We start from the raw sequence: 24,481 nt of genomic DNA on the forward strand, positions 1-24,481 counted from the left end.
ACCTGACGGACAGAGGACAAACAATGCTTCTGCAACTTCTCACCCTCTTCGCTCTTCTTGCTTGTGGTAAGTCTGGCTTTATTTCTTTTCTTTTTTTTTCTGTTTTTGTTTTTACAGTGCTTGTGATACTCTGTTGAGCCCTGAGAGGGAAATTAGTCATTATAATAATATATAATAAACATCATTTATATAGCACTTTCCTAAAACACCGTTTACAGAATGCTTTACGGTACATAAAAAGACAAGATGAGATAAAACAATAGCACCACAAATGGTAGATAAAATCACAATAAATAAAGCAAAAAAAAGAAAAGAAAAAAGCAAGATAAAACAAATTAGATAAAGAGGAATTAATTACAGAAAAGTTAGTGTGTAAAAATTCGTTTTGAGCAGTGACTTAAATGTTGCCTACCACAGTGTGTATGCTGTAGTGTCAGCTGTAGAGTGCAAAACAGAGGAGGAGGTGAATTAAATGACTCCCTCTGTGTGATTGAATCATGATAGCAGGTGTTAAGTGTCTGTAATGCCTCATATTGCATGCTATTGCATTTGCTTTAGATGTGTAGACAATGGTGAGGCTTGAAGTTACTTCAACGTTGCATGAGTGATTGTTTTCCGGTGGTTTCTCACCTCATTGGGGACGTGTGCAAAACTTGTGATGGTGTCGTGTCTGTAAAAGTTGTTAAAATCAAACATTACCACAACAAGCCCATTGGTAGGAGGTGTTGAGATTGACTGACACACCTGGACTGTGGATCTGTCATGGGACTTTTATGATGGATCTGAATTCAAATGATGGATCCCCTCCCACCCTTTGCAATTCAACTCGGAAACATTTTTACTTATCAAGCTAGAGAAGTCCTCCGAGTACTCTGATTTCATTCTTCTATTCTTCCTGATTCAAAGAGGTTATACCTGTTTATTATGTTTTGTAATATTATATTTATATTATGGTGTGTGAATATCTGTGCATCAATTCTACATTCTACATCTTGAGCAAAGGTTCTTAAAAGCTACATGTTTTATTATGGATAACAGACCACCAAATTTAATTCATATTTATTATGCCTTAAACATATTAATGTATTAATGAGAAGGGTAGCGCATTGAGAAGGGAGTCCTTCAACCAGGTCAGGGTTCAAGCCTCTGTGACAGGAAGCATACACACTGCTGAAGTGTCCTTGAGCAAAAACTTGAATCCTTCCAAGCTCCAGGGGTGCAATTCTGTAGCCGACCCTGACCTCTGACCTCTGACCTCCCTGTGGAAGGGGGAAAAGAGAGGAGAGAATTTTCTTTTCAGGGATCAATAGAGTATCACAGGAGGATTGTCTTGAATTATGCAGCATGTGCTGTCCCACTTGGGCATTTGCTGTGCTGTGCTGTTCTTTTGTACTTAAAATGGTTTTTCATATTCAATATACTGTACATTTCATTGTGTTACATAACTGTGTTATATTGTATTTTCAGCCTATAGCCAGTGTGAACAAGGCTGGAGGCCGTATGAGGACAGATGTTACTTCTTTTCGACGGATTCAAAGCCATGGATGGAGGCTCATGCAGACTGTTTGGGAAAGGGCAGCGACCTGATGAGCGTTCAGGACATTCATGAGAGGGTGAGACAAAAAACACTCTGGTAACATGTGCATGTTGTGCACCAAACTGTAGATTTGATAAATATCCTCTTATCCTCTCAGAAACTGGACTCATTTGTTTCTACTCTATATTTCTAGCAATGGGTGGGGACTCAAATTGGCACAGAGGTCTTTTGGATTGGCCTGAATGACCGAATTGCAGAAGGTGTCTGGGAGTGGACTGATGGGACCCCTTATTATGAATACTTATCGTATGTAAAACTGTTACCATTCAAATATTGGAAAGGCATTAAATTCATTAAAGTGGAACCTGAATAATAATCTGATGATTGCAGACTCAAGGGTGTGTTAACTATTTCACCTACGTTAACCTACATTGCAGAATTTATCTCCTCTCCTCTCCTCTCCTCTCCTCTCCTCTCCTCTCCTCTCCTCTCCTCTCCTCTCCTCTCCTCCACCTTTCAGATACTGGAGGCCAGGCCAGCCTGACAACTGGGGCGATGACCCCGGGGAGGACTGTGGCCAGGTGCTCGGCTCAGACTATGGACGCTGGAATGATGAAAGCTGCAATAACGGGAGGAAATATATCTGCAAACGCCCCAACCGTAGGTCCACCAGCCAATGCCCATGCTGTTTTCCCCTTTAATTTTGTGATATGGTCCTGAAATAACAATTTAATCATAAAACACTGCATCCCAACGTATTAAGTAGTGAAGAACAGAAAGTGGTGAGGTGCACCCCAGTCATATTGAATACGTTTTTCTTCTTTACCTCTCCTCAGCCAACCCTCCCACCCAATGTGACGGAGCCAACGGCTGGAGACAGTACGGCTCCAACTGCTACAAGCTGAAGGCAGACACCAGGAAGAGCTGGTTGGCAGCCAGATCCGACTGTGTGAGGGAGGGAGGAGACCTGGTGTCCGTTACCTCAGCTGGAGAAGAACAGTACATCACCGGGAGACTGGACTCCTCATTCTTCGACCTCTGGATTGGATTTTCCACACTGGTGAGATTCGAGAGTGAAATGACAGTGAGAGTAAAAGGCTGTTTGAAAAGTATGGTTGATTTTGCCCATTAGTTTTATTAGTATACTTTATTAGTTTTAGTGTTCTCATTAAATTTTAGCAGCTGGCTATTTTTGCTCCGTTATATGCCACATGATATTGTATAGCAGTATTAAATACATCAATATAAAGATAAACTTTGTTGTTTCTACAGAAATGCAACAAGATATCGTGTCAAGTTGAAGCTGGCAACACACAGTTTGCCTGGTCTGATGCCGTTACTGGGACGTACACAAACTGGGGGGAGGGTCAACCTACAGCGTAAGAAAGAGAGAGTATAATACCTGTCAATTAAATTTAAACATTCATTTGTGTAATAATGTAAATATATAATGCATTCTTCTCCAACAGTGATGCACAGTCAGGGACGTGTTCTGCAATAATCAAAGAAGCAGGAGATGAATATGGGAAATGGAGGTCCCATGTGTGCCGATATGAGCGTCCCTACATGTGTAAACGACCACTCAACAGTAAGCTCCATCGCTTTGGAAATAAACACAGAGGATATTTCTTGCCCCAGTCTTGACAGTCTCTATTTCGGTCATAGTAGTATAACAATAAGGATTCTTTGCTTTCCCCACCCGTAATCTTTTCCTGCTGTCCTTCCCTAACTCACCTCTAGCCATCTGCCCTGCTGGTTGGCTGAGCTTCGGTGGGAGTTGTTACTGGTTGGTCAGTAACACCAATCTGCTGACCACCTGGTACGAGGCTCAGACCAAGTGCTCAGACTTGGGGGCCAACTTGCTGATTATAAAAAGGTAGGGAAGAACAAAACGGCTTTTGCTGTTGCTGCCATTCTTGGGAATATAGAGAATCTCACATTATCTGTCACATTTGTCCTATTCCATGTGTGCAGTCCAGAGGAACAGTACTACATCAATGGGCAGCTTCCAGACTTCCATCAAGTAGACATTCCTGATATCTGGATTGGTTTATCAGGTACTGGCCTATTGTACATTTTGATGCTCGATATGAAACAGATAATCATTTGAGTTGAATTGCCATTTTTTGCTCTCATAAAAAAAGGCCTTGTCATTCTTACTTTCATTTAAAAAAAAAAATGCCTTGTTATATTTATAATAAATGCGATCCTACTGTGGAAATGCCCTGTCTATTCATTTCCTGGTTTGTGATGTCAACAGATAAGGACCAGGATAATAAGTTCACATGGGTCGACAAGACCGAGACCACTTTTACCAACTGGGGCTCTGGGTGGCCCCAAAACACTGTAAACGCCTGGGACTGTGGGCAGATCTTCACAGGTAAGCACAGCTGTCTACCATTATAGCCCTAAGAAGACAGTTCCATACTTTCAAATGAGGCTGCCATTGCGAGACTAACTTAATTTAAATGTCTTCACTTTTTCTCCTCTAGGAAATTATGAAGGCAAATGGGAAACAACCAACTGCTTCAAGAGCCTGGGTTACATTTGTGAGATGACCGGTGGCCAGAACGTGAAACCTACTGCCGTTCCTGGTCAGTGAGACTTAACGATTACTCTTCACATACTGTCTACTTACACCTGTTAATTATCATTATTACTAGATCTCATTTACTAGATTTAATAGACTAGAAGTATGATTTTTTTTTTCATCTCAGTAAGATAAACCTGGATAGAGTAGATGAATTCTAACCAAAACCAAATGTCTTTGCTCCAGATTTCCACTGTGACCCTGGATATTTGTTGTATGGAGATTTCTGCTATCACTTTGAGACCGAGACCACGAAGAACTGGCAAGATGCTGAGAGTTTCTGTGTCAACCAGCAGGGTCACCTGGTCAGCTTCCACTCTCAGGAGGAGCTCAGCTTCCTGACTGGTGACTGGCTCATTCTCTAACTCACCTGTAGGAAATAATGGATTATTCTGTGGGGATGATAATGTTGTGAATTTAATGTAAATCTATTGTACGAGCTGGAGGATAGTGAATGTTAAATCAGAACTGTGCCGTTCTTGTCTGGTCCTGTGACAAGAAGATGCTGTGTGAAAGTAACTGAATAGCAGTTTTTTTCATAACAGTGGTCTTTTATCTACAGCTCACATGCCAGGGGAAGCCTGGGCGGGTTTGAATGACATCAACATGGAAAACCAGTTCGTATATACCGATGGATCTGCTGCTGTAAGTGACTATTCCATAAACATGTTGTGTGATACAGATCACTGTGAAATAACATCACTCAGTTTGACAGTAAGGTGTTCATTCCTAGTTTCTAGTGTTGCACAATGCAAAGTTCTCTATTGTCTTTGTTTACAAATACCCAAGAAACTTCCAAATATTTGAAAATCTCAGGATATCTATTGGTAAAGATGAAGTGTGTCCTTTCCGCAACATTTCATAATGCACACAATATGGGCAAACATTGCCAGTAAATACGTTCTTGACAGTTTTCTCTGGGTCTCAGGACCTCCTCCCATGGGCGCCCAACCAGCCAGACAACTGGCAGGATAACGAGGACTGTGTACAAATCAGAGGGATGAATCACCATGAGCCTGGGAAGCTCAATGATGACTTCTGCACCTCCACAAAGGAATTTATCTGCAAAAAAGGTCTGATTCTCTCATGTAAATCTTATAGTTTTTGTTTCTTCATATGCAAATCTTGTAGTTCTGATTGTTTTAAGTTATCTTTTTCGTATTCCTTTGTTTTTGCCTCTCCACAGCCAAGGGGCAGGGACCTCCTCCCCGACCCCCAACCTCTGGACCAGGTAACCTTACTAGTACTTACATTGATTGCACAGCATTTAATTATTTGGAGTTCAAACAGCTGCATTTAATTCACTTAAACCATTGTGTGTAGCAGCAGATTATATGTGTGTATTTGTGTGTATCTACCCATGTGTGCATTGATGTGCTTGTATTTGTTATAGGCTGGAATGAGAAATGTGGTTATTGGATGGCTGACCCATTCAATGACTACTGCTACCTGTTCAACTACCTGTCCATGAGGAATTGGGCAGAGGCGCGGGCTGACTGTGTCAACCAGGGAGGAGACCTCCTGAGCATCACTGATCCCTTTGAACAGGCCTTCATACAGGGTGCGCCGTTTACATTTTTACATAAATGTTATTTCCAAATAACTGCTCCATTCAAGGATGTGATTCTTTTCTGGAAACATTTTGATTTTATTCATTATTTATTCATTATTTCCAGCTTTTTTGTGTTTGTCCCAATCATATCTCTATCTCAGTACAGTGTGTAGAGTATTCTGACAATAAACAATATTACACTTTAAATACGTTTAAGTTTAAAGCTCCTTTAAGACATAAAGCGTGCGATTATGCATATTCGGTACGCTACATATGCTCAGCTGCAGTCTGTCTTTCACTAACTTCTTCTGGCGACTGCCCAGGTACTACCCAGCACTCCCATGCTGTCTCTTTTTTTTTAAACAGGGTTCTATACTTAAACTTGCCTTGACTGTATTTTGTTGTTTCCTCCCCAGGCGTGATCCAGCTGAGTCCGACAGGGATCTCGCTGTGGATGGGGGGTCATGACTCTGTCACTGAGGGGGGCTGGGAGTGGTCCGATGGCTCTCCGTTCAGATACATCCGCTGGAATGCAGGTACAACTTGTTGTTTAAAGTCAAACGCATGATTTCTGCAAAAATGCATTTGGAGTCTTGAGAAAAATGACAATTGGATCCCATTTCTCGGCGTTTCTCAGGCAACCCAGACAACTACTATGGTGAAGACTGTCTGTCCATACTTATTAACAACGGCTACTGGAATGATGACAACTGTGACTACAACAGAGGATACGTCTGCAAACGGAGGGGTAAATTGTGCTGCATGGATTGTCACTGTTGCCACTTGCAAATACAAGACAATATTTATAGTGTTTGATATGTGACACCATAATTATATTTCCTCTTTCAGGGAGCACTCCTGTCCCCCCTCCGCCTCACGATGGTATGTATGAAGGCTCACTTTTTTGAGATGGTTTTTAGAGTAGCTCCTTTCCTTCCTAAATTTTTGAAACCACAAAAAGACACATTTACATTTGCTCTGCAATAGATATGCAATGCAATGACTAATTCACGGCTTTATGGTGGATTAGATTCATACTGTGTGACTCCTGTAAATCCTTGGTGCGTGACTCCTCTCCTGTTTAGGCTTCATGACGGCACTGGTGTGCCAGGATTCCAGCGCTGTCCTTCATTGTCCAGCGGAAAGTGTAATTAACATCCAGTCTGCTTTCTACGGAAGAAAGAGTGATGACATCTGTCCCCACCTGGATGGATCAGGAGGAGGTACTCAACTAAAAGTCTCACTTTAAAATCACACCAAGTAGAAGAGGTGGAGAGAGGAGGTCCAGCTATATGGCAATCTCAAATGCCAAACTAGGATTATGATAGAGAAATTGCTGCATTTCATAGAGTGTGATAATTAAACTGCTTCTGTTAATCTTCATCTGTAATTCTTATGTTGGTGTGTATCAATGCACGTTCTCTTTCACCAAAATAGTGTGATATCAAATATATAATCATCATATCAAATAAATATGCTGAAGTAAATATTGCTATTGTTAATTATTGCATACTTAAAACATTACATTAATATTCTGTAGGAAGTTGCACAGTGGATGGTGTCCTGCCAGTGGTTAGAAAGATATGTGACAACCGCCCCTTCTGCTTCGCGTATGCCGGTTTGGAGGACGACCCCTGTCCCACTGTTTCCAAGTACCTGGAGGTGACCTACAGCTGTGAACAGAAGGGTGGGTGCTCATTCACATATTGCAGGCATAATACTCGCCATACCTACACAGTCTGTTCTTCAATAACTAACCTCCCTCTTTCCTAGACTCGCATGAATTGTTCCTAAACTACTAAAATCACAAGTCTAGTCTAACACTTTGTGATTTGCCTTCTCCCAGTGTGTCTGCAGGGCCTGGGTGTAGAGGACGGGAACATCACAGACTCCCAGCTCTCTGCTTCCTCCTCCCAGGGTCTCTTCACCCCGAACAAAGCCCGTTTGAATGGCAACTCCTGCTGGATGCCCTCCGGCAGCCGTACGTACCAAACGGGCAACCATATCACACCTAATAGTACAGTACCTTAACAATGGAGACTGAGAAAGAAAGAGTTTTGATTTTGGTGAAAATAAGTGCATTGCTATCTGGTGAGATTTTGACTCCATCTTTGTTTGTTCAAGCTAATTTGTGATGACTGGTGCAAATGTTTGGTATCCTATCCTTATCATAATCCTTACCCTGTATCCACTATACCCTCCTCCAGCAAGCTCAAACTGGATCCAGGTGAACCTGGGGGAGACCAGGAAGGTGACCGGGGTAGTGATCCAGGGTTGTCCTCAGAATGACCACTGGGTCACCAAATTTAAGCTCCAGCACAGCATGGACGGATCAACCTGGACTGACTACACTGCAGATGGGGCGGTGAGTCAACAGAGGCAACAAACTGCCAAGCTTGAATGTTACCTAGACGGCAAGACCTCACTGCTTCAAAACCGTGCTGTGAAAAGGGAGGACAGGTGACATAATGAAGGAAAAAACACCTTTGTTGAAATGCACTGTTGCTGAATTTCCTTGGTTTTCCAGTTTTTTCCAGGTTCGACGGACAGGAGCACTCCAGATACTCAGCTGCTGGGTACACCAGTGTCAGCTAAGTACATCCGGATCCTTCCCATGGAGTACAGCGGTCAGGCGGGCCTTCGCTTTGACATCTTGGGGTGCACACCGGACTGTAAGCAAACCACTTCACTGCTGTGATAAGACTCAGCTAGTCATGCGAAAATATTTCCATCATCTAATATTATAAACTTTGCTTCACCAGATGCAGTCACATGCGCTAACAAGCCCAACTTCAACTTTGCCAATGATCGTATGACGTGAGTCAGACTTGAAATAATATTTCTGCATTTGTAGCGCACCCCATATTATATTGTATTCTGTTTTCTGTGATAATGTTGAAATTATGTTCATCATACAGTCTGATGTGTCTAATGTGTCTTTCAGTGTCCATTGTCCAGCAGGCTGTGCCAGAGCTAGTTACAGTGTGTTTGGCACCTCAGTGTATCGTGGGGTATGTGAATATGTCATCTAATCTGTATCACAACTCCTGTACAATGTGCAAGAAAAGATATAAAAAAAATCAAATTATACATTTCTCTCTGTCTCTCTCTCTCTCTCTCTCTCTCTCTCTCTTTTTCCCTACTTTTGTTTTTGTTTTCCTCTCTTCTCTCCTCTTACAGGACTCAAACATCTGCGCGGCAGCGATCCATGCGGGTGTGGTTCTCAATGAGGTTGGAGGAGACTGTACTTTGCTGAAGGCACCAGGACAGGACTTCTATGCAGGCTCAGACAGGAACGGCATCACCTCTAGACAGTATGTGGCTGAGTTGTGCACTATCCCCGAAAGTGGAGAATCATTCATGTCACTTCATGAACAGTTTTAATCCAGAAAATGCAGTGAGAGGCTGAATCAATAACAAGTATAATTTCCACAGGTTCGATGGAAGCTATTCGGTATCGTACACGTTTGCAGATGGGGGTGAGTTGAGATGTATTTAAAGATAACATGCTTTATATTGATCTCATTCTCTCACTCATAAAACAAAAAAAAGTGAATGGCATTTTTTGTTTTGCGTAATTAACGTAACAAATGGATTTTTCTGCACGTTACCTTCTTTAATTGTACAGACCATAAATTCTGTCTTATCTCTTTCCCCTACAGAGCTGAGATGTTCCGGGCTTGACTGGTATGAGTTTGGAGATTTCTGCTACAAGCCTTTTGGAGAGAAGAAGACATGGAGTGATTCCCAGGACGCCTGTAGGGCTCTGGGTGCTGAACTTGTGTCCATCCTGTCAATGACCGAACAGAGCTGGCTGGAGAGCTACCTGTACATGGGTACGGATTTAGACTCTCATTCCCTCACAGACTCACACAGGAACACATTCAGGAATACTGATTCAGTCCTAACCCCGACCCTGTCAGCTTTTATTAGGTGTTCATGAAATATAATTTGTGACTCGGTGTTTGTACTGTACAGTATGTCAATTTATTGAGCAAAAATGTCCTTCCAGCATTTGCCATATTTAACTGAAAAACAGGCCTTTGGGGAAGCTAGTGAGTTAGTAGCAGTTAACTTGGTTAAAATGGACAACAAGCACAAGAGGATGGCAAGCACATAAAAAGATGGTTAAAATAAAGGCATTGCGCAAAAAAAACAGCATACTGTATTTGACATGCTTTCATTGCTATACTTGAGTTACGTTTCATTCTACAAAGTGAGAAATATATCTCGTTCTTTCATAAATGACATACGAATCGGTCTAACATCTTATGAAACATATTCATGAATGTGTTTAAAACCAGAGTTAACTTAAAATTTAACCTGTAGTTCATTATCTTTTGAGTTCATCTATCTTAAAAATCATTACAACAATTTTTTACTCAAGGAATTGCATTTGTTGTGTAAACTTTTCCTAGGAGAGAGATATGACATGCATGATTAGAATGATAAGGTAGACATCTTTTCGGATCGTCCTTTACAGCCACCAATGACGTGTGGACTGGTCTGACTGACCTGGTAGTGCCTGGCATGTACACCTGGTCTGATGAGCACATGGTTACCTTCACCTACTGGGCACCGGGAGAGCCCAACAACCACGACGGCTTCAGTGAGGACTGTGTCGAGATGTTGCATCAGGTGAGACACCCAGAGACACTTTGTTTCCCTTTGTTTTAGACTGCAGACATGGGGCAGTTAATGGCGCAATTAATAGGTGCCCATAGTTGTGTTTCTTATAGAGGAGTGCATGCAGAAATTCAGGCTGTTCACATTATTCATTTGTTACAATGGATCATTTTAATGGTAATTTCTTCTCTGTTCCAGACTGGCAGATGGAATGATGTGTCCTGTACAGAACACAATACCTACATATGCAAAATGCCCAAAGCTCATTATCCACTTCCCTCTGTAAAGCCCACCGTGTATGGATGCCCTCAGGTACGACAATCTGCTGATTTAGAAAGACTTTTTAGAATTAGCTTATTGGATTATGCACTTTTATTTTGTTTTGCTGTGTTTGTACCCAAGCTTAGACTCATGTACACAGAGAGTTATGATGCTTATGGAGAGGGCCATGGTGTATACCTCTATTATGGGATAGTGCACTGAAATAGACCCACCTCTGTGATGTGCGTCAGGGCTGGGATGCATATGCCTACGCATGCTACTGGATGGAGGAGACACCCAGGACCTGGTCTGAAGCTAAGGCCTTCTGTGAGGAGCAGGACGGCTTCATGCTGCACATTGGAGACATGTGAGTTTGACAAGAACAGAGTTATTCAACTTACTACCTCGCTGAGATGCCAATTCGGAATAGGGTCTGCTGGACTGCTGCAAGTCCCTCCTGACAATTCACCTCCCACATCTCACCCAGTATTCTACAGCCAGCTTTATCTTCAATCTCCCACAACATCGCTCCACCTGGTCTTGACTTGAATGATCTTCCCGCCCCAGTCAGGACAGCAGAGTCACTTTCTATCTTCCATTGTAACCTTAAAAGTCATCTCTTCAAGGAACACCTCATACCTCTCTCCCCTACCTTCGTGTCCCTCCTAAATCATACCTCATGTTTATTTTCTTATTTCTCTAGTTGTAACTGATCTTGCTGCAGCCTCATTTATACAATTTTTATTTTTTTATTTTTTTTATTTCTTTATCTAGCAATTTAATGGATGACACTTCATTGTAGGGGCACAGCAGTGTTTGTTACATTTATTGTATGGGTGCTATGACTTCCCCTACCCTTGCGCTCCTATTTATTGGTTGCTTGTAATGTAGGCAACGTAGGATTTGAAGGTTTTTGTACTTTTGCACTCATTGTAAGTCTCTCTAGATAGGAGCATTAGCTAAAAGTGTGGAGACAGAGAGAGGCTGAATTAATAGTGGTGACAATTCTAGCATTTTACTGATTCCATTATTATCCATTATTAAGAGTCTGGTATGGTAGCAGTTTGGATTCATTGAGCGAATAGTGATAAAGCATCCTTAGATGTCTGTCTACTTCACTGAAAAACATCAAGAGGACTCTCTTATCTGTGCTTCACTGCAGTTATGAGCAGTCCCATTTCACAGTGGCGCTGTCACAAAAGACTGGGCTGTGGTGGACTGGCCTGCGCGCCAAAGGAGGGGCAGGTGGAGGGGTGGACTACATCTGGGACAATGGCTTACCTCTCACCTTCTCTCACTGGGACAGAAACCAGCCAGGTACAACCCTAAGCCTAACCCACCAACAATTATGTAGTACGGAATATACATGCAGATGCTGTTTCCAACCCTGATCGCCTTTTTTTCCTAGATAATGGGGATGGTACTTGCGTAGCTATGACAACGGGTACCGTCGGAGGTTTCTGGGATGACAAGCCTTGCTCAGAGCAGTTCTCCTTCGTCTGTGAGAAACCCAGGCCCGACATCACCCCGCCCACCAAGCCCCCGACTCCTCCTCCTGTGCAGGGCTGCGCTGACAGTTGGACCGGTCTGCCCCACTTCAGGAACTGTTACAGGGTATACTTCTATAGCAGCGTGACAATGTAAACATCTGAAACAGTGATCCAGTGGACAGGCCATTAGATCGATATAAATGTCATTTTGTGAGATTAATACAACTGCACTATCCCTTTTCTTGTTTTCCCTTTTCTTGTTTTCACTACTCTGTATTAGTCACTCTTAATTTGTTTATACATTTTCAATCATTTGATATTCTACTGTGTTATGTGTATTGTGGAGTCAGTGTGTGAAGTACACTGTGAAGTAAACTGAGCTGAAACTGAATACATGGATTGTTGACTTGTTGGCCGATGGATCTCTGTGTATGTCGCAGCTCTTCCACAATGTGGACTACTCCGAGAAGAAGAGCTGGGTAGCGGCGCTTGAAGACTGCGTCTCCAGAGGGGCCGATCTGGTCAGCATCCACGGACAGGCGGAAGAAGAGTTCCTCTCTCTCTACAGCAAGGGCACCAGCAAGTGGATCGGCCTCAAACACAACCCCATAGAGGGAGGTGGGTGTAATGTGTGTGTGTGTGTGTATACATGTGTGTATGTGTGTTAATGCTGCAGCAATTACAGCAAAAGTCATTCAACATTCAAATTCAATACATTACCATCGTCATCATTATTCCTCAGTGTGTCTTGCATTTCATTATTTATAATCACACACCCCAGGCTATTCTTGGAGTGATGGCACACCTGTGGCCCACACCAACTGGGGTCCCGGGGAGCCTAACAACCACGAGGGCCGCGAGGAGTGTGTGGAGATGGTGAGCAACACCAACGGGACCTACTCCTGGTGGAATGATCTCAACTGTGACGCTCACCAGGACTGGATATGTATGATCGCCAAGGGAAAGACCCCTATTCTGCCCCCAAAGCCCCCACCACCCGTCCCAGGTAACTCATTCCCACAATTCCCCCTCCCCTCTCTATATAGAGTGGAGAGAAGTCATATAGTTGCCCTGGTTCCAGAGCAGTTTTGAACATTAATTTGCATTAGATAGATTTCTTATACTTGAATGCTTTTCTATTACCTTTCCAATGTATGTTGTGTGAAACTTTTAGGTTTAGGAAATTGTGGTTCTTCGCACACCTATACAGAGAGACAGGTGCGTAGGAGAGGACTGGGAAGTCGGCGGAACATAGAAAGAGATTCCCGCACACTGTCTGTACTTGCAATTAAAACATTTATTAGCAACGTTTCGGTACTTAGACCTTCGTCAGGCAATGAGAGGCCATCTTATCTCATCTTAAACTTTTAGGTTTACCACTGATGCAGTGTTTTTGGCCATGTTTTTTTTTTGTTTGTTTGTTTGTTTTTGTTTTTGTTTTTTATCTCAGAAGGACTACCTTGTTAAATAAAGGCTTGGTAAATAAGTAGGCTAATAGTTGCCAATAATAATAATAATAATAATAATAATAAAAAAGCCACAGTTTAGATACTATATGGCTCCACACATTCATTTGGTTCAAGTGCATACAAATTGAATGAAAAAAAAAACCCCATATTGTTAAATTCAATGCTTTCATTCAGAAATTCATGAAATGAAATAGTGTATTACATGTTTACTGAGTTCTACAAAACCATGTAGAACCCAGCTTGTCATGAAATCTGTTTTTCTGGAACCAGGGAAACTATGTGATTTCTGCACTCCATGCAATCCATATCAATGGATTATCATGTAAACTAGATCATCCCCACAATTGAGAGATCACTGTAGCATACACAGTGATGCGATCATATCATTGACAACACTTCTTTTCTCATCTCTCACACCTCAGCTCCTGATTGTGGTGTCAACCTAGGCTGGAGGAAGAACAACAACATCTGCTACTACTACAATGACACTGACATAGTGGACTTCCACACAGCCATGATGCGTTGCTATGCAGAGAAAGCCATGCTGGTCTCCATCCTGAACAAAGACGAACAGGCATACGTCAACACCATGGTACACACATTTTTACTTCTTAGGAGGGGATTTAAAATCGATTTTTTATAGAACATATTCTCCTTGAAATGCTTCAAAATAGGAGACAATTGTGTAAGAAAGATTCAAATATGTTGTTGGAAACTGCATTACCTCTCAGTGCTATTTCAGTTAGGTGTTGTGTTGTTTCTCCAGGTGGGGACGGGCCAGGTGGCTGCAGCCTGGATCGGCATGAGAATGTTTGGTCTGACGGGTGGACAGTACATGTACGTCCATTTCTAACTCATTTGAATCTGTTTGAATAAAACTTTAAGCCTGTACTGTCTTGTATGGACCATGTAGAAGGACAATGCCAAGGTCTCTCTCTCTCTCTCTCTCTCTCTCTCTCTCTGTCTCTCTCTCTCTCTCTCTCTCTCTCTCTCACAGGTGGGTGGACTTTTCCCCTATGACATATACTCACTGGGGTGCAGGTGAGCCCAACAATGCCAACGGGGAGGAACAGTGTGTACAGATGAACAGACATCAAGGTATTGAAATTCTATGTATCATACAAATGAAGTGAATAACGATCTCTATGTTTCTCTACACACTGTGTCTATTTACTGAACGAACCCTCTGACAATTAGTACTGACAAAGGACTCTGGCTTGTTAAGGTGGTTGGAACGATGCCAACTGTGGTCGGGCTGGAGCGGGTTATGTGTGTAAGAAGTTCCCCGGAGATAACCACACCCCTCCTCCGCCCACCCAGCCCTGGGAGGGCAACTGTCCTGCAGGTGACACACACACACACACACATCATAAACCAAGAAAATCAGTAAAGCTTGGTAATATTCTGTCGATCTGTAACTGCACCACAGATTATACATCACCCATGATCACACATGAAACATAATGCACCCTTTCTTTCTGCCTTCCTTTCTTTCTTTCTTTCTTTTTCTTTAGGTTGGATGCTTTTCAAGAATAAGTGCTTCCTGTTCAAAGGGCACAAAGATGACATTAAAGCCAACTGGTCCTATGCCCGGAGTTGGTGCAAAGCCCAAGATGGAGAGTTGGCAGTTATCGATGACCAATACGAGAATGGTACGTTAAGCATGGAAATCGTGATCTATAACTATGAAACAGTTCTGTGGCTCCAGTTTAAAGAGGCGGCTCTCTATATTCCTCTCCAGACTTTGTGTCTAGTTACCTGAGGGACCTGGAGCTCCCCACGTGGATCGGCCTTTCAGATATCTTGGTAGAGAACCAGTATGCCTGGAGTGACGGGGTCAGCCCAGTACTGTATACCAACTGGAACAGCAAGGAGCCCAACAATGTGGGCGGAGTGGTGAGGACACCGGCTCTCATTGGATACCGCACTTTCATTCATAGCCTGCTTGAAAAACACACAAAAATCCCAAGCTAGCTTCAAGCTCTTTTTTCACCCTCAACAGGAACACTGTGTCGCGATGACTCACAACTACCTGGTGAGCGGGAAGTGGAATGATGATGCCTGTAGCAATGAGAGGAGCTTTGTCTGCTACAGGAAGAAATGTCAGTACACTCTTAAAATGGCTACTCTTCATGCTCAATATATACAGTATATATATGACAGCAGATCCCTGTTTAGGCTCTATTCATAGACATTTCCCCCTCTGCCCGCTGTATGTGACACATCAGCGAGCAGTATCAACCCTCCACCCCCGACCAAGAGCCCCTGCCCGGGCGGCTACATTTCCTGGTACAAGAACTGCTACAGACTGGTGGAGGATCCGGCACCCTGGGATGCGGCTCAGGTGGCCTGTGAGCAGCAGGGGGGCAACCTGGCCAGCATCGACATGAGCTACGACCAGGCCTTCGTAGCTGGAGTGGTCCTGCAGGGCAAGGCCGATGCCTGGATCGGCCTCAGGCGCAAGGTGCTTTCAGGGGGGGGGTCTGCGCGATAGTCACTATAATAAACAGATGCTAATTTGAAAGCTACAGCTCATAAGAACACAGTGTCCTTGAAGCAAAACTGATTGATAACTGCAGATAACTTGGCACAAAAAATGTATGATGAAGGCATTATATTATAAGGACGATATCTTTCTTGAATTAACATTTTACAAAAAATGTGCAGTAAAAATTTTATTCAAATTGCATGTATGTACATGCAAAAATTATTAGTAACCAGGCAACACTGTATTAGCTGACAATGGTTGATCATAGCATCCGAGCTAATATTATCTTGTAATGCAGGATGACAGCAGTTCTTACAAGTGGACAGATGACTGGCCAGTGTTTTTCACCCAATGGGGTCCAGGGGAGCCCAGCAACATCAAGGGTGAGGGCTGCGTGAGCATGCACGCTTCACCGTTGTTCCATGGGACCTGGAACGACACCAAATGCGACCAACCGAAACCCTACATCTGCAAGATCTCCTCAGGTATAACACACACTGAACTCTGATTTTGTTTATTCCCACTCCTTCCTGGATGGAGTTGAGTTTTCCATAGCGATCCATCAAGTTGACACACTTTTAATGTGTCTCTGCCTTTTTTAGATTCTGTTCAATCCAAAAATCGAAGCCATGATCATTAGGTTTGATCGTTTAACATATACTCTTATCGCCTCTCAGAGACACCCCCACCCACCCCCGCCCCTGGTGATGGGATATGTCTGCCATTCTGGATGCCCTATGGCCGCTATTGTTACGCTGTGTACAACGGCCAGCAGGGCCTCTCTTGGCCAGACTCCCAACACTACTGCCAGTCCTTCAGGGGAGAACTGGTGTCCATCCACAGCAGAGCTGAGGTGGAGTTTATCAGGAACCTCAACTACACCAAACGTCACCACGTCTGGATTGGCCTCACCAGGGACCTCAACTGTGAGTGTAGAAATGGATGGAAGAGCGGTGACGGCATGTTTTGTCATAGTTATCTCGGACCGAAAGAGCATGTGTGATTTATGAAATAGAGGCTTGGGGCGGATTTGGAATAATGCATATATACTCAAACTTTGCCGCTCCCACATTTCATTATCCACCATTCTGCCTGGAGCTCATGGTGAATTGCATCATTAGAAATTACGTACACTAACCTCTTGTGATTCTGTAACCTAGCAGACTAATGTGGATGTTTCTAACGTTTCTTTTTCCAGTTGGCTGGGGCTGGACAGACAAGACGTCTCTAGGCTTCCTGAACTGGGCTCCCGGTGAGCCCAACGCAGCCTTCCACCCCGGGGAGGTGGCTGAGGAGAACTGTGTGGAGATGTACGCCGACGGACGCTGGAATGACAACAACTGCTTGCAGAAGAGAGGCTTCGCATGCCGCCACCTCCAGTGTAAGACTACTTTTGATGGAAATACAGGGGACTGTGGACTGATTCTGCAGCCTCCATAGCTGTTGAACTGTTTTTACTTTCATATTGTTTTTCCAAGTCCCTCAGGGTGAGAGACTGGTGTGCATAAGATATGATAAGCAGACTAACAGCCATTCTGAAACTCTTTTTTTAGTCTATCCTACAGGTGAACCTGGTGGAACTACGATCCCCACTGACCCCCCAGTTGTGACCCGTAAGTGTGGCACAATACCAACACAATATCCTTACACTGTGTGCATAACCTTCATGTTAGCATTACATTATAATTACTTGGATATTTCATGACTAATTGTTGCCTGAACTTCCAGTTTGAAAATAACTCATCCAGTGTATAATGCAGTGCATCCATTGTAACCGACTGTACATCTGCTGACATTTTTGAACACTTGATTAGCTATAGAAATTGTTGCACAACAGTGGAAATAAAATCAGTTGTACAGGCTTAGAATATGCCAGTCCTGACATATCTGGTGCCGCTCTATTTGTCCAGACGGAGGGGTGATAGCTGGTGCCATCATCGGAGCCATTGTGTTTTTCACCCTGATACTTGGACTACTATACTATCTATTCAGAATTCGAGGAATTAAGCTCAGTGGCATGAGCCTACCAATAAGAACAACCAGTACCGTTGATGTGGTAAGTTATATATCAGCCTGTGGTACTATACATTAAATAGATGATTGGGTAAAAAGACTTTGTTCAGCTGTGTTTTTAGGTTTGTGTTGTTATGTGTCGTTCTTCTGTTGCAGCCTGCTTTCACCAACCCCAACTTCGGAGGAGAATCAGACACATAAACCACCAATCAACTTTTGTATATCAACTTAACCTTATTCAAAATTGAACAAGTAATATAAACAAATAAATGTCTGCTCTAACAAGTGTCATTTGATAATTCTATTTTTTTTTATACAAATCAGTGATACTGTGGTTTTGATGTCATCTTCAAAGTTTTTTAAGAATAAAGACTCATTGTTGTATATATTGTAATACACTGATAATAAAACAAGATGTATTATACAGTATTAAAAGATAAACCTTACTTTTACTGTGTTGCTCTTCAGTCTTTTTAAGAGTAATCATTGTTAATGTTTACAGCAACATGATACATTACTTTGCCTCCGACAAATTGTGCAGTTTTGGTTCTGCAGAACAGTTTCTGTGAGAAAACAGGACTTTTTCTCAAGAGTAATAGGATAAAAAAAATAATTTCCAATCAGTGTTTATTCATCTCTGTACATTGCAGCACAAATTATTTACATATTTTCACAAAACAAAAAAGTTTACTTACAAAACCTTTCTGCACATTTTACCCCGGGAAATCATAATTTGGACAAGCAGCGCAGCCTTGTTCCAGAGAAATCCACTAATGAAGCACAAACAATTGAAGTTGAAAAAGGGCAATAGAGCCGCAAAGGTTTGAAAAAGACATGAAACATGAACATAGAACCCAGATGAAATAGTTTTTACTAGGTATGAATGTCAAATGCCAAAATTACGTTTCACTCCAAGTGCAGTGTAGACATCCAGGTAGGAAACTCTAAAGATCACTACAGCAGCCTACTGAGGATCTGTATATAAAACAATCCCTAACACCATGGCACCAGTGTACTCACTTCTTACTTAAAAAACTGTTAATTCATTAGAGAAAATAAATAAACACTTCACTTGTTTGTGATTCCTTGAATAGCCCTTTTATCACGGTGCTTCAATAGATATATACCCATTAGCCATTTCCATTCAATTATCAAAGAAGCAAACATTTCAAATAACCAATGGCACTCATTACAAGAGATGCACTGAGGTATAAACCAGTCATTTTTTTTCATCAAAATTATTTCAATCTTGTTCATTTTATCATTGTGTTTTACCAAACGTGGGAATAGTTATTTTCTGAAGCATTAAGACCCTCCAATTATGATTTTATTTTGGTTGGTATGGTTTATTTCATGTATGTCAATATTGCACAAAACAAGATTTGGAGCCACAAAACTCCGGCTTTATTGCTTGTAATCAAAAACACAACAAGAGTCAAGACTAGCACAGTCCTGCCCCTCTTGAGAACTTATGTTTTCCATCTGTCCAATAGAACACTGAAATGAACTGAAAATACTCAAAAAAGTGCAAATGATACTTTAGTATACTATACTTTGGCCATTCATCCTGCTCTCAGCAATTTAGTGGACATTTTGTAATGAAAGTAAGGAGTGGGAAGAAACAACAAAAATCAGAAAACTATCTTACTGGTGCAAACGTGAATAAAGGGAACACTATTTATCTGTCGCATGAATATTGTGATAATCCCACCATACTTGAAGGTAAATCAAATGAACAGATATGGCCGACATGAACCACTGTATCCAAAAGGGAATAGCAGTTTTCCTAAAGAAAGGAAGGGGTCAAAATCATCCCCAATATTTTTAATAACCTTGACAAGACACACCTCAAGATGTACAGTATATGGTTAAGAGGTTTTCCTGTGTCTGTAGAAAAATAGGAATTAATTATAATCAAATAAATAGAATAAATTAGACTTTACAGCAGACCAATCTGATCCTCTCCACTGTAAAAACCTTTCTTTGATGCTTTTAAAAAAGAAAGGAAGCATAGGAGTGGACGAGTGCAACCTTTGTAATATCAGGAAGAGAATAAAATCGAGTCACTGTTGTACGGTCTAACAACCTGTCAACACACACTCTGTCATTACCGGCCAGATGGCAGCCAATCAACTTGCCATGACCCAGCAGGGTCGTAGCTGTTACCAGCCTGCCATGGTAACAACACTCTGTGTTTCTAGGACTTTCTAACTATGACATCAGAGATACGAGTCACCTGTCTGTCAGTGTTCACTTGCACTTTTTCTATCATGACTCACAGTCAGGGAATTAACTACCTTTTTAAATGATCATTTAGGTAAGACTTAGAGGAAATGGTTATGCTTTGAAATCCACTATATTTCACAGAGGCTAGTTACACTTTTCTGTTTTTAAAAATCCAATCATAAACATTTGATGTTTTAAGACTGTATCTCAAAGCATCCATACATGGTCTGAAAAGGTTATGTCTCCTGTGACTGCATTTAAAAAAGTAAATAAAGCCCACATAACGCTTTCCTGCTCAGCCTCATTATCTTTTTACATTGGTCACATGCAGATTGTGTCCAGATTTTGTTAAGTCCAATCATAATGCAAGCCTGACCACTTGGTAGAGTCCAGACCTGCCAGCTAATGTGACCTGTTGTGTCCCACTTAAACAAGTATAACCATAGCCTGACATTCACTCTAAAATAACTTGAATTTCAACCACACAATTGTTATGGGATATACTCTTATAATTTAGAAATGATTCTACATTCAATATGTATATTGTCTGGGAGGACAAACCAAAGTCTCCATACACTTTTATAGTAAGGCACATTTTTTCTGTCTATGCTTAATGATGCAATTCTTGCATAAGTAGTGAGTGTTATAACCTTAGATGACTTAACAGGGTCACACCTCAACTTCTAACCTGAGCTCTGTAAACCTGACAGCACTAATTTGCATGCTGAAAACACATGGATGCCAACAGGTAATTGCCTCAAAAACTGAATGCAGACCTAATATTAGTATTTGTCCCTTTTGCAATAGACTTTCCAAAATGTTTCAACAGCTACAGTTTCCTTATATCTGACTCAGCTCTGCTTACCATGTAGTCAAGATTAGGTCAAGTCACACCATGTCTCAATAATAGGAAGGATCACATTCTCCAAAAGAGAAAAAAAAGTTTCAGACACAAACATTGTGTGGAGCAGAAGTGGCACGGACAATGACTTCAGCTCTGTGTGACATGCGTACCTGAATGTTCATGGACGATCTTGACCATGATTGACGATTGGTGTAAAAAGAACTTAAAAGAGTACAGAAACCGTGAATCCAAATCAAACCAATCTTTCCAACTGAATGAACACAATTGGCCCTGGACAAACAGGGAAACTCCTTGTCTCTTTTGAAGAGAAATAGGGAAACGATAAAAAAACGATTGGCAAAAACTGTTGTCAACATCAAGAAAGCACTGGAGAATACTGAATGCACTGCAATTCAGGGTAAAGCGTCTGTTTAACCACAATTTAAATTTTTAGGGAGAACGTAGAGATGTGTCTAAACATGACACTGGGATGGTGCGAGTACCTTTAGTTCTCCAGGTACTTTCAGTCAGGCCCAAGTCAACACTTCCCATGATTACTGCTTAATCAAAATAAACATTTCAATAAACTGTAACAATAATAACAAAATTCATGATAGTAAGGCTAATAAATAAGATTTGGGTTATCACTGCTTGCACCACCACAAAGGAAGAGTGTAAGGACCGCTATAACCATACGATAAGGCCATGGAGTCAACACAATGCACTTTTCTTCGCAACACATACGCACTGTGTTGTATTTCATATGTTCCCATCTGAATATACTGGAGGTCCCTCCTGAATACGGCCCTGACTTACTAACTATTCCATGACAACACTCAGCAGAGGGACAGGGAGTGATGTTAAACCTTGCAAGACTACATAAAGGTGTGGGTTAGGCCAGATGTAGTTGTAGTCTATGTTTACATGGAGAGAGAGAGAGAGAGAGAGAGAGAGAGAGAGAGAGAGAGAGAGAGAGAGAGAGAGAGAGAGAAATGAATGATAGTGCTTTGTTCTCTCTCTCTCTCTCTCTCATTGCTGGGAAATTCCAGTTGCACAGTAAGAGCAGACATGAGAAAACATCAGTGTGTATCCTTTGGTGAGATGAGATCATATCATATCATTGGTGAGATGAGATCATATCATATCATTGGTGAGATGAGATCATATCCAAATCAAAACTCAAGTCAGCCTGAAGAAGTATCCCGGGTGGTACCAGGGCCGGGGTAACCACACTGGAGTGGTGTTCTGGTAGTGAGAGGTGGCTAGAAGGGTTCACAGGCATCCAGCAGGAGTCGCTGGTTGGTCACTTCACCTTTTGGCTGTCCAGCCTTAGCCAGTGGACACCCTGCCTTGTGTAGCGCACCAGAGAACTTATACTTGAAGTTAGGCTCAATGGGCCCATAGCTGTGTCCAGCTCTGACAAAAAACCTGAGGGTACACACAGAAATATTAAATTATTATTATTATTTTTTTTAAAGAGAGTAGTCCACAGCTCTTAGTATTGGTATTAACAAAACAAAACGGAACCAGCCAGTTTGATGGTCAACAACATTGTTTCTATGATGAATGTACTGTAGATTATGCCTGCACCATGTTATTTACAAAGAGTACAAAGTATTCAATCCCTTTGATTGCATTTTGCGGTGTTGCAGCCTGAATTAAAAATGGATTAAATTGAAATTTTATATCAACAATCTACCTAAAATACCCTATGAGAAAGTGAACTCGTTTTTCCAAATTTTTGTAAATTTATTGCAAAAGAAAAACAGAAATATCTTTTAGATAAGTATTCAACCCCTGCATCTTTGGCAGTGATTAGAGCTTTGAGCCTTCCAGGACACGTCTGTATCAGCTTGGCATATCTAGATTTAGGGGTTTTCTAACATTCTTCCTTGCAGATTTGCTCAAGCTTGGTCAAGTTGAGTGAGGAGCATCTGTGAACCACTATCTTCCAGTCATTCCACAGGATTCAAGTCTGGGTTTTGGCTGGGCCACTCAAGGACTGAAGGATCATTCTTGCTCTGAAGTAATTCCAGCGCTGCTCTGACTGTATGCTTAGGGTCGTTCTCGGCAAGAATTTACCTGTATTTGGCTCCATTCATTGTTCCTTCTTTCCTTATAAGTCTCCCAGTATCTGACACTTAAAAGCCCCTCGGCATGATGCTGCCACTATGATGCTTAAAAGCAGGTATGTTGTTAGATGGGCGATTAGCTGTAATGCAAAGCATTATGTCACAGCTCAAGAGTTCAACTATAGTTTCACCAGACCACAGAATATTTTTCCTCTTGCTGTTTTGCCAAATCCAGACTTACTATCATGTGACTTCCTTCACACTAGCCACTACAGCTCAGATTTATGCTGCACTGACTCTTACTCTTCCAGCAAGATCTATTGCACCCAAGGACCTTTGTAGTTCTGTCAAAGTGGCCCGTGGGCTGTTGGTCTCCTCCCTGAACAAGGTTCTTCTTGTCTGGTTGTTCAGTTTGGTCAGACAGCCAGCTCTAGAGAGAATCTGGATAGTTCCATATTTTTCCATTTGCTTTTGTGAACTCCCAAAATGTTTCACAAATAGTTTCATACCCTTCCCCAGATCCATGTCTCCTCACAATTCTGTCTCCGAGTTCAACAGACAGTTCCCTGGACTTCATGGTAGAGTTTCTGTTCTGACATGCACTGTCATCTGTGGGACCTTATATAGACATGTGTTTTGTCCTAAGTCATGTCCAGCCAATTGAATTGGCAACAGGTGGACTCCAATCAAGTTGTACAGACATCTCAAGGACAATCAAAGGAATTTGAATGCACCTTAACTGAATTTGGGGTGTCTCTGCAAAGGTGCTGAGTTCTTATTGACCCAAAACATTTGAGCTATTTGTAGATCAGTGACAAAAAATCCTAATTTAATCGATTTTTAATTCAAGCTGTGACACCACAAAACGCAAAAAAAAAAAGGGAGTTGAATACTTTCTGAAGGTACTATATATGGCTTTTTTCAAAGATTCATAACATATTTTGATTACAAACTTTAATTTAGCCTAAAAGAGTTTCGTGACCACTGCAATACACCATCTCTAAGCACATATGACAAAGTGTATCCCAATCTATGTTCCATCCTTACCGCTGCCTCTGTGTGCCAGCTGCTCAGCCTGCTCCCAGATTTCATGAGCGCTCAAGAACAAAGTAGTGATGTTGACATAGGAGACTGCCACCTGCTGAATGACCTGGGGGATTGCCACAGTGCTGCTGACGGGGCCCCCAGCCAACCCTCCAGCTCCTCCGCCACTATGGTTAGAGCCAGGACCCGAGCTGCTGGCTGTGCTGGCGGGAGAGGGCATGTCGGACATGGGGGATGGGGTGTCTGTGCTTCTGAAGGAGAGGGAGGCA

At 42.1% G+C, this 24,481-nt stretch overlaps 2 protein-coding genes across 2 annotated transcripts in view; one reads left to right on the plus strand and one right to left on the minus strand.

The window, feature by feature from the left end:
* The first annotated feature begins 23 nt into the window (after positions 1 to 23).
* LOC139908314 (uncharacterized) lies at positions 24 to 18,227 on the plus strand. Its single transcript, XM_071894958.2, has 50 exons — positions 24 to 66; positions 709 to 715; positions 1,475 to 1,613; positions 1,731 to 1,843; positions 2,058 to 2,197; positions 2,374 to 2,597; positions 2,810 to 2,916; positions 3,007 to 3,125; positions 3,278 to 3,413; positions 3,512 to 3,594; positions 3,798 to 3,917; positions 4,030 to 4,131; positions 4,314 to 4,472; positions 4,690 to 4,772; positions 5,056 to 5,200; positions 5,314 to 5,358; positions 5,521 to 5,688; positions 6,096 to 6,215; positions 6,317 to 6,427; positions 6,529 to 6,561; positions 6,765 to 6,902; positions 7,220 to 7,366; positions 7,526 to 7,660; positions 7,887 to 8,044; positions 8,207 to 8,351; positions 8,442 to 8,496; positions 8,624 to 8,690; positions 8,860 to 8,993; positions 9,115 to 9,158; positions 9,342 to 9,515; positions 10,163 to 10,317; positions 10,504 to 10,617; positions 10,818 to 10,933; positions 11,729 to 11,883; positions 11,975 to 12,180; positions 12,497 to 12,674; positions 12,838 to 13,062; positions 13,948 to 14,117; positions 14,292 to 14,362; positions 14,523 to 14,623; positions 14,751 to 14,870; positions 15,040 to 15,177; positions 15,267 to 15,421; positions 15,528 to 15,627; positions 15,754 to 15,989; positions 16,312 to 16,498; positions 16,691 to 16,939; positions 17,212 to 17,394; positions 17,924 to 18,069; positions 18,183 to 18,227. The coding sequence occupies exons 1-50, from the start codon at positions 24 to 26 to the stop codon at positions 18,225 to 18,227; spliced, it is 6,444 nt and encodes a 2,147-aa protein (XP_071751059.2).
* A 3,877-nt stretch (positions 18,228 to 22,104) lies between these two features.
* Positions 22,105 to 24,481, minus strand: part of aff1 (AF4/FMR2 family, member 1) — a 37,649-nt gene continuing 35,272 nt past the window's right edge. The window contains exons 18-19 of the mRNA XM_071894957.2: positions 24,216 to 24,463; positions 22,105 to 22,524 (exon numbers count right to left, since the gene is read on the minus strand). Of these exons, the coding sequence (XP_071751058.2) occupies positions 22,400 to 22,524; positions 24,216 to 24,463 (373 nt within the window). The 3' untranslated portion in view covers positions 22,105 to 22,399. The remainder of the gene's footprint in view (positions 22,525 to 24,215; positions 24,464 to 24,481) is intronic.

The sequence above is a fragment of the Centroberyx gerrardi genome, chromosome 2, assembly GCF_048128805.1.
Source record: "Centroberyx gerrardi isolate f3 chromosome 2, fCenGer3.hap1.cur.20231027, whole genome shotgun sequence".
Classification (NCBI taxonomy): domain Eukaryota; kingdom Metazoa; phylum Chordata; class Actinopteri; order Beryciformes; family Berycidae; genus Centroberyx; species Centroberyx gerrardi.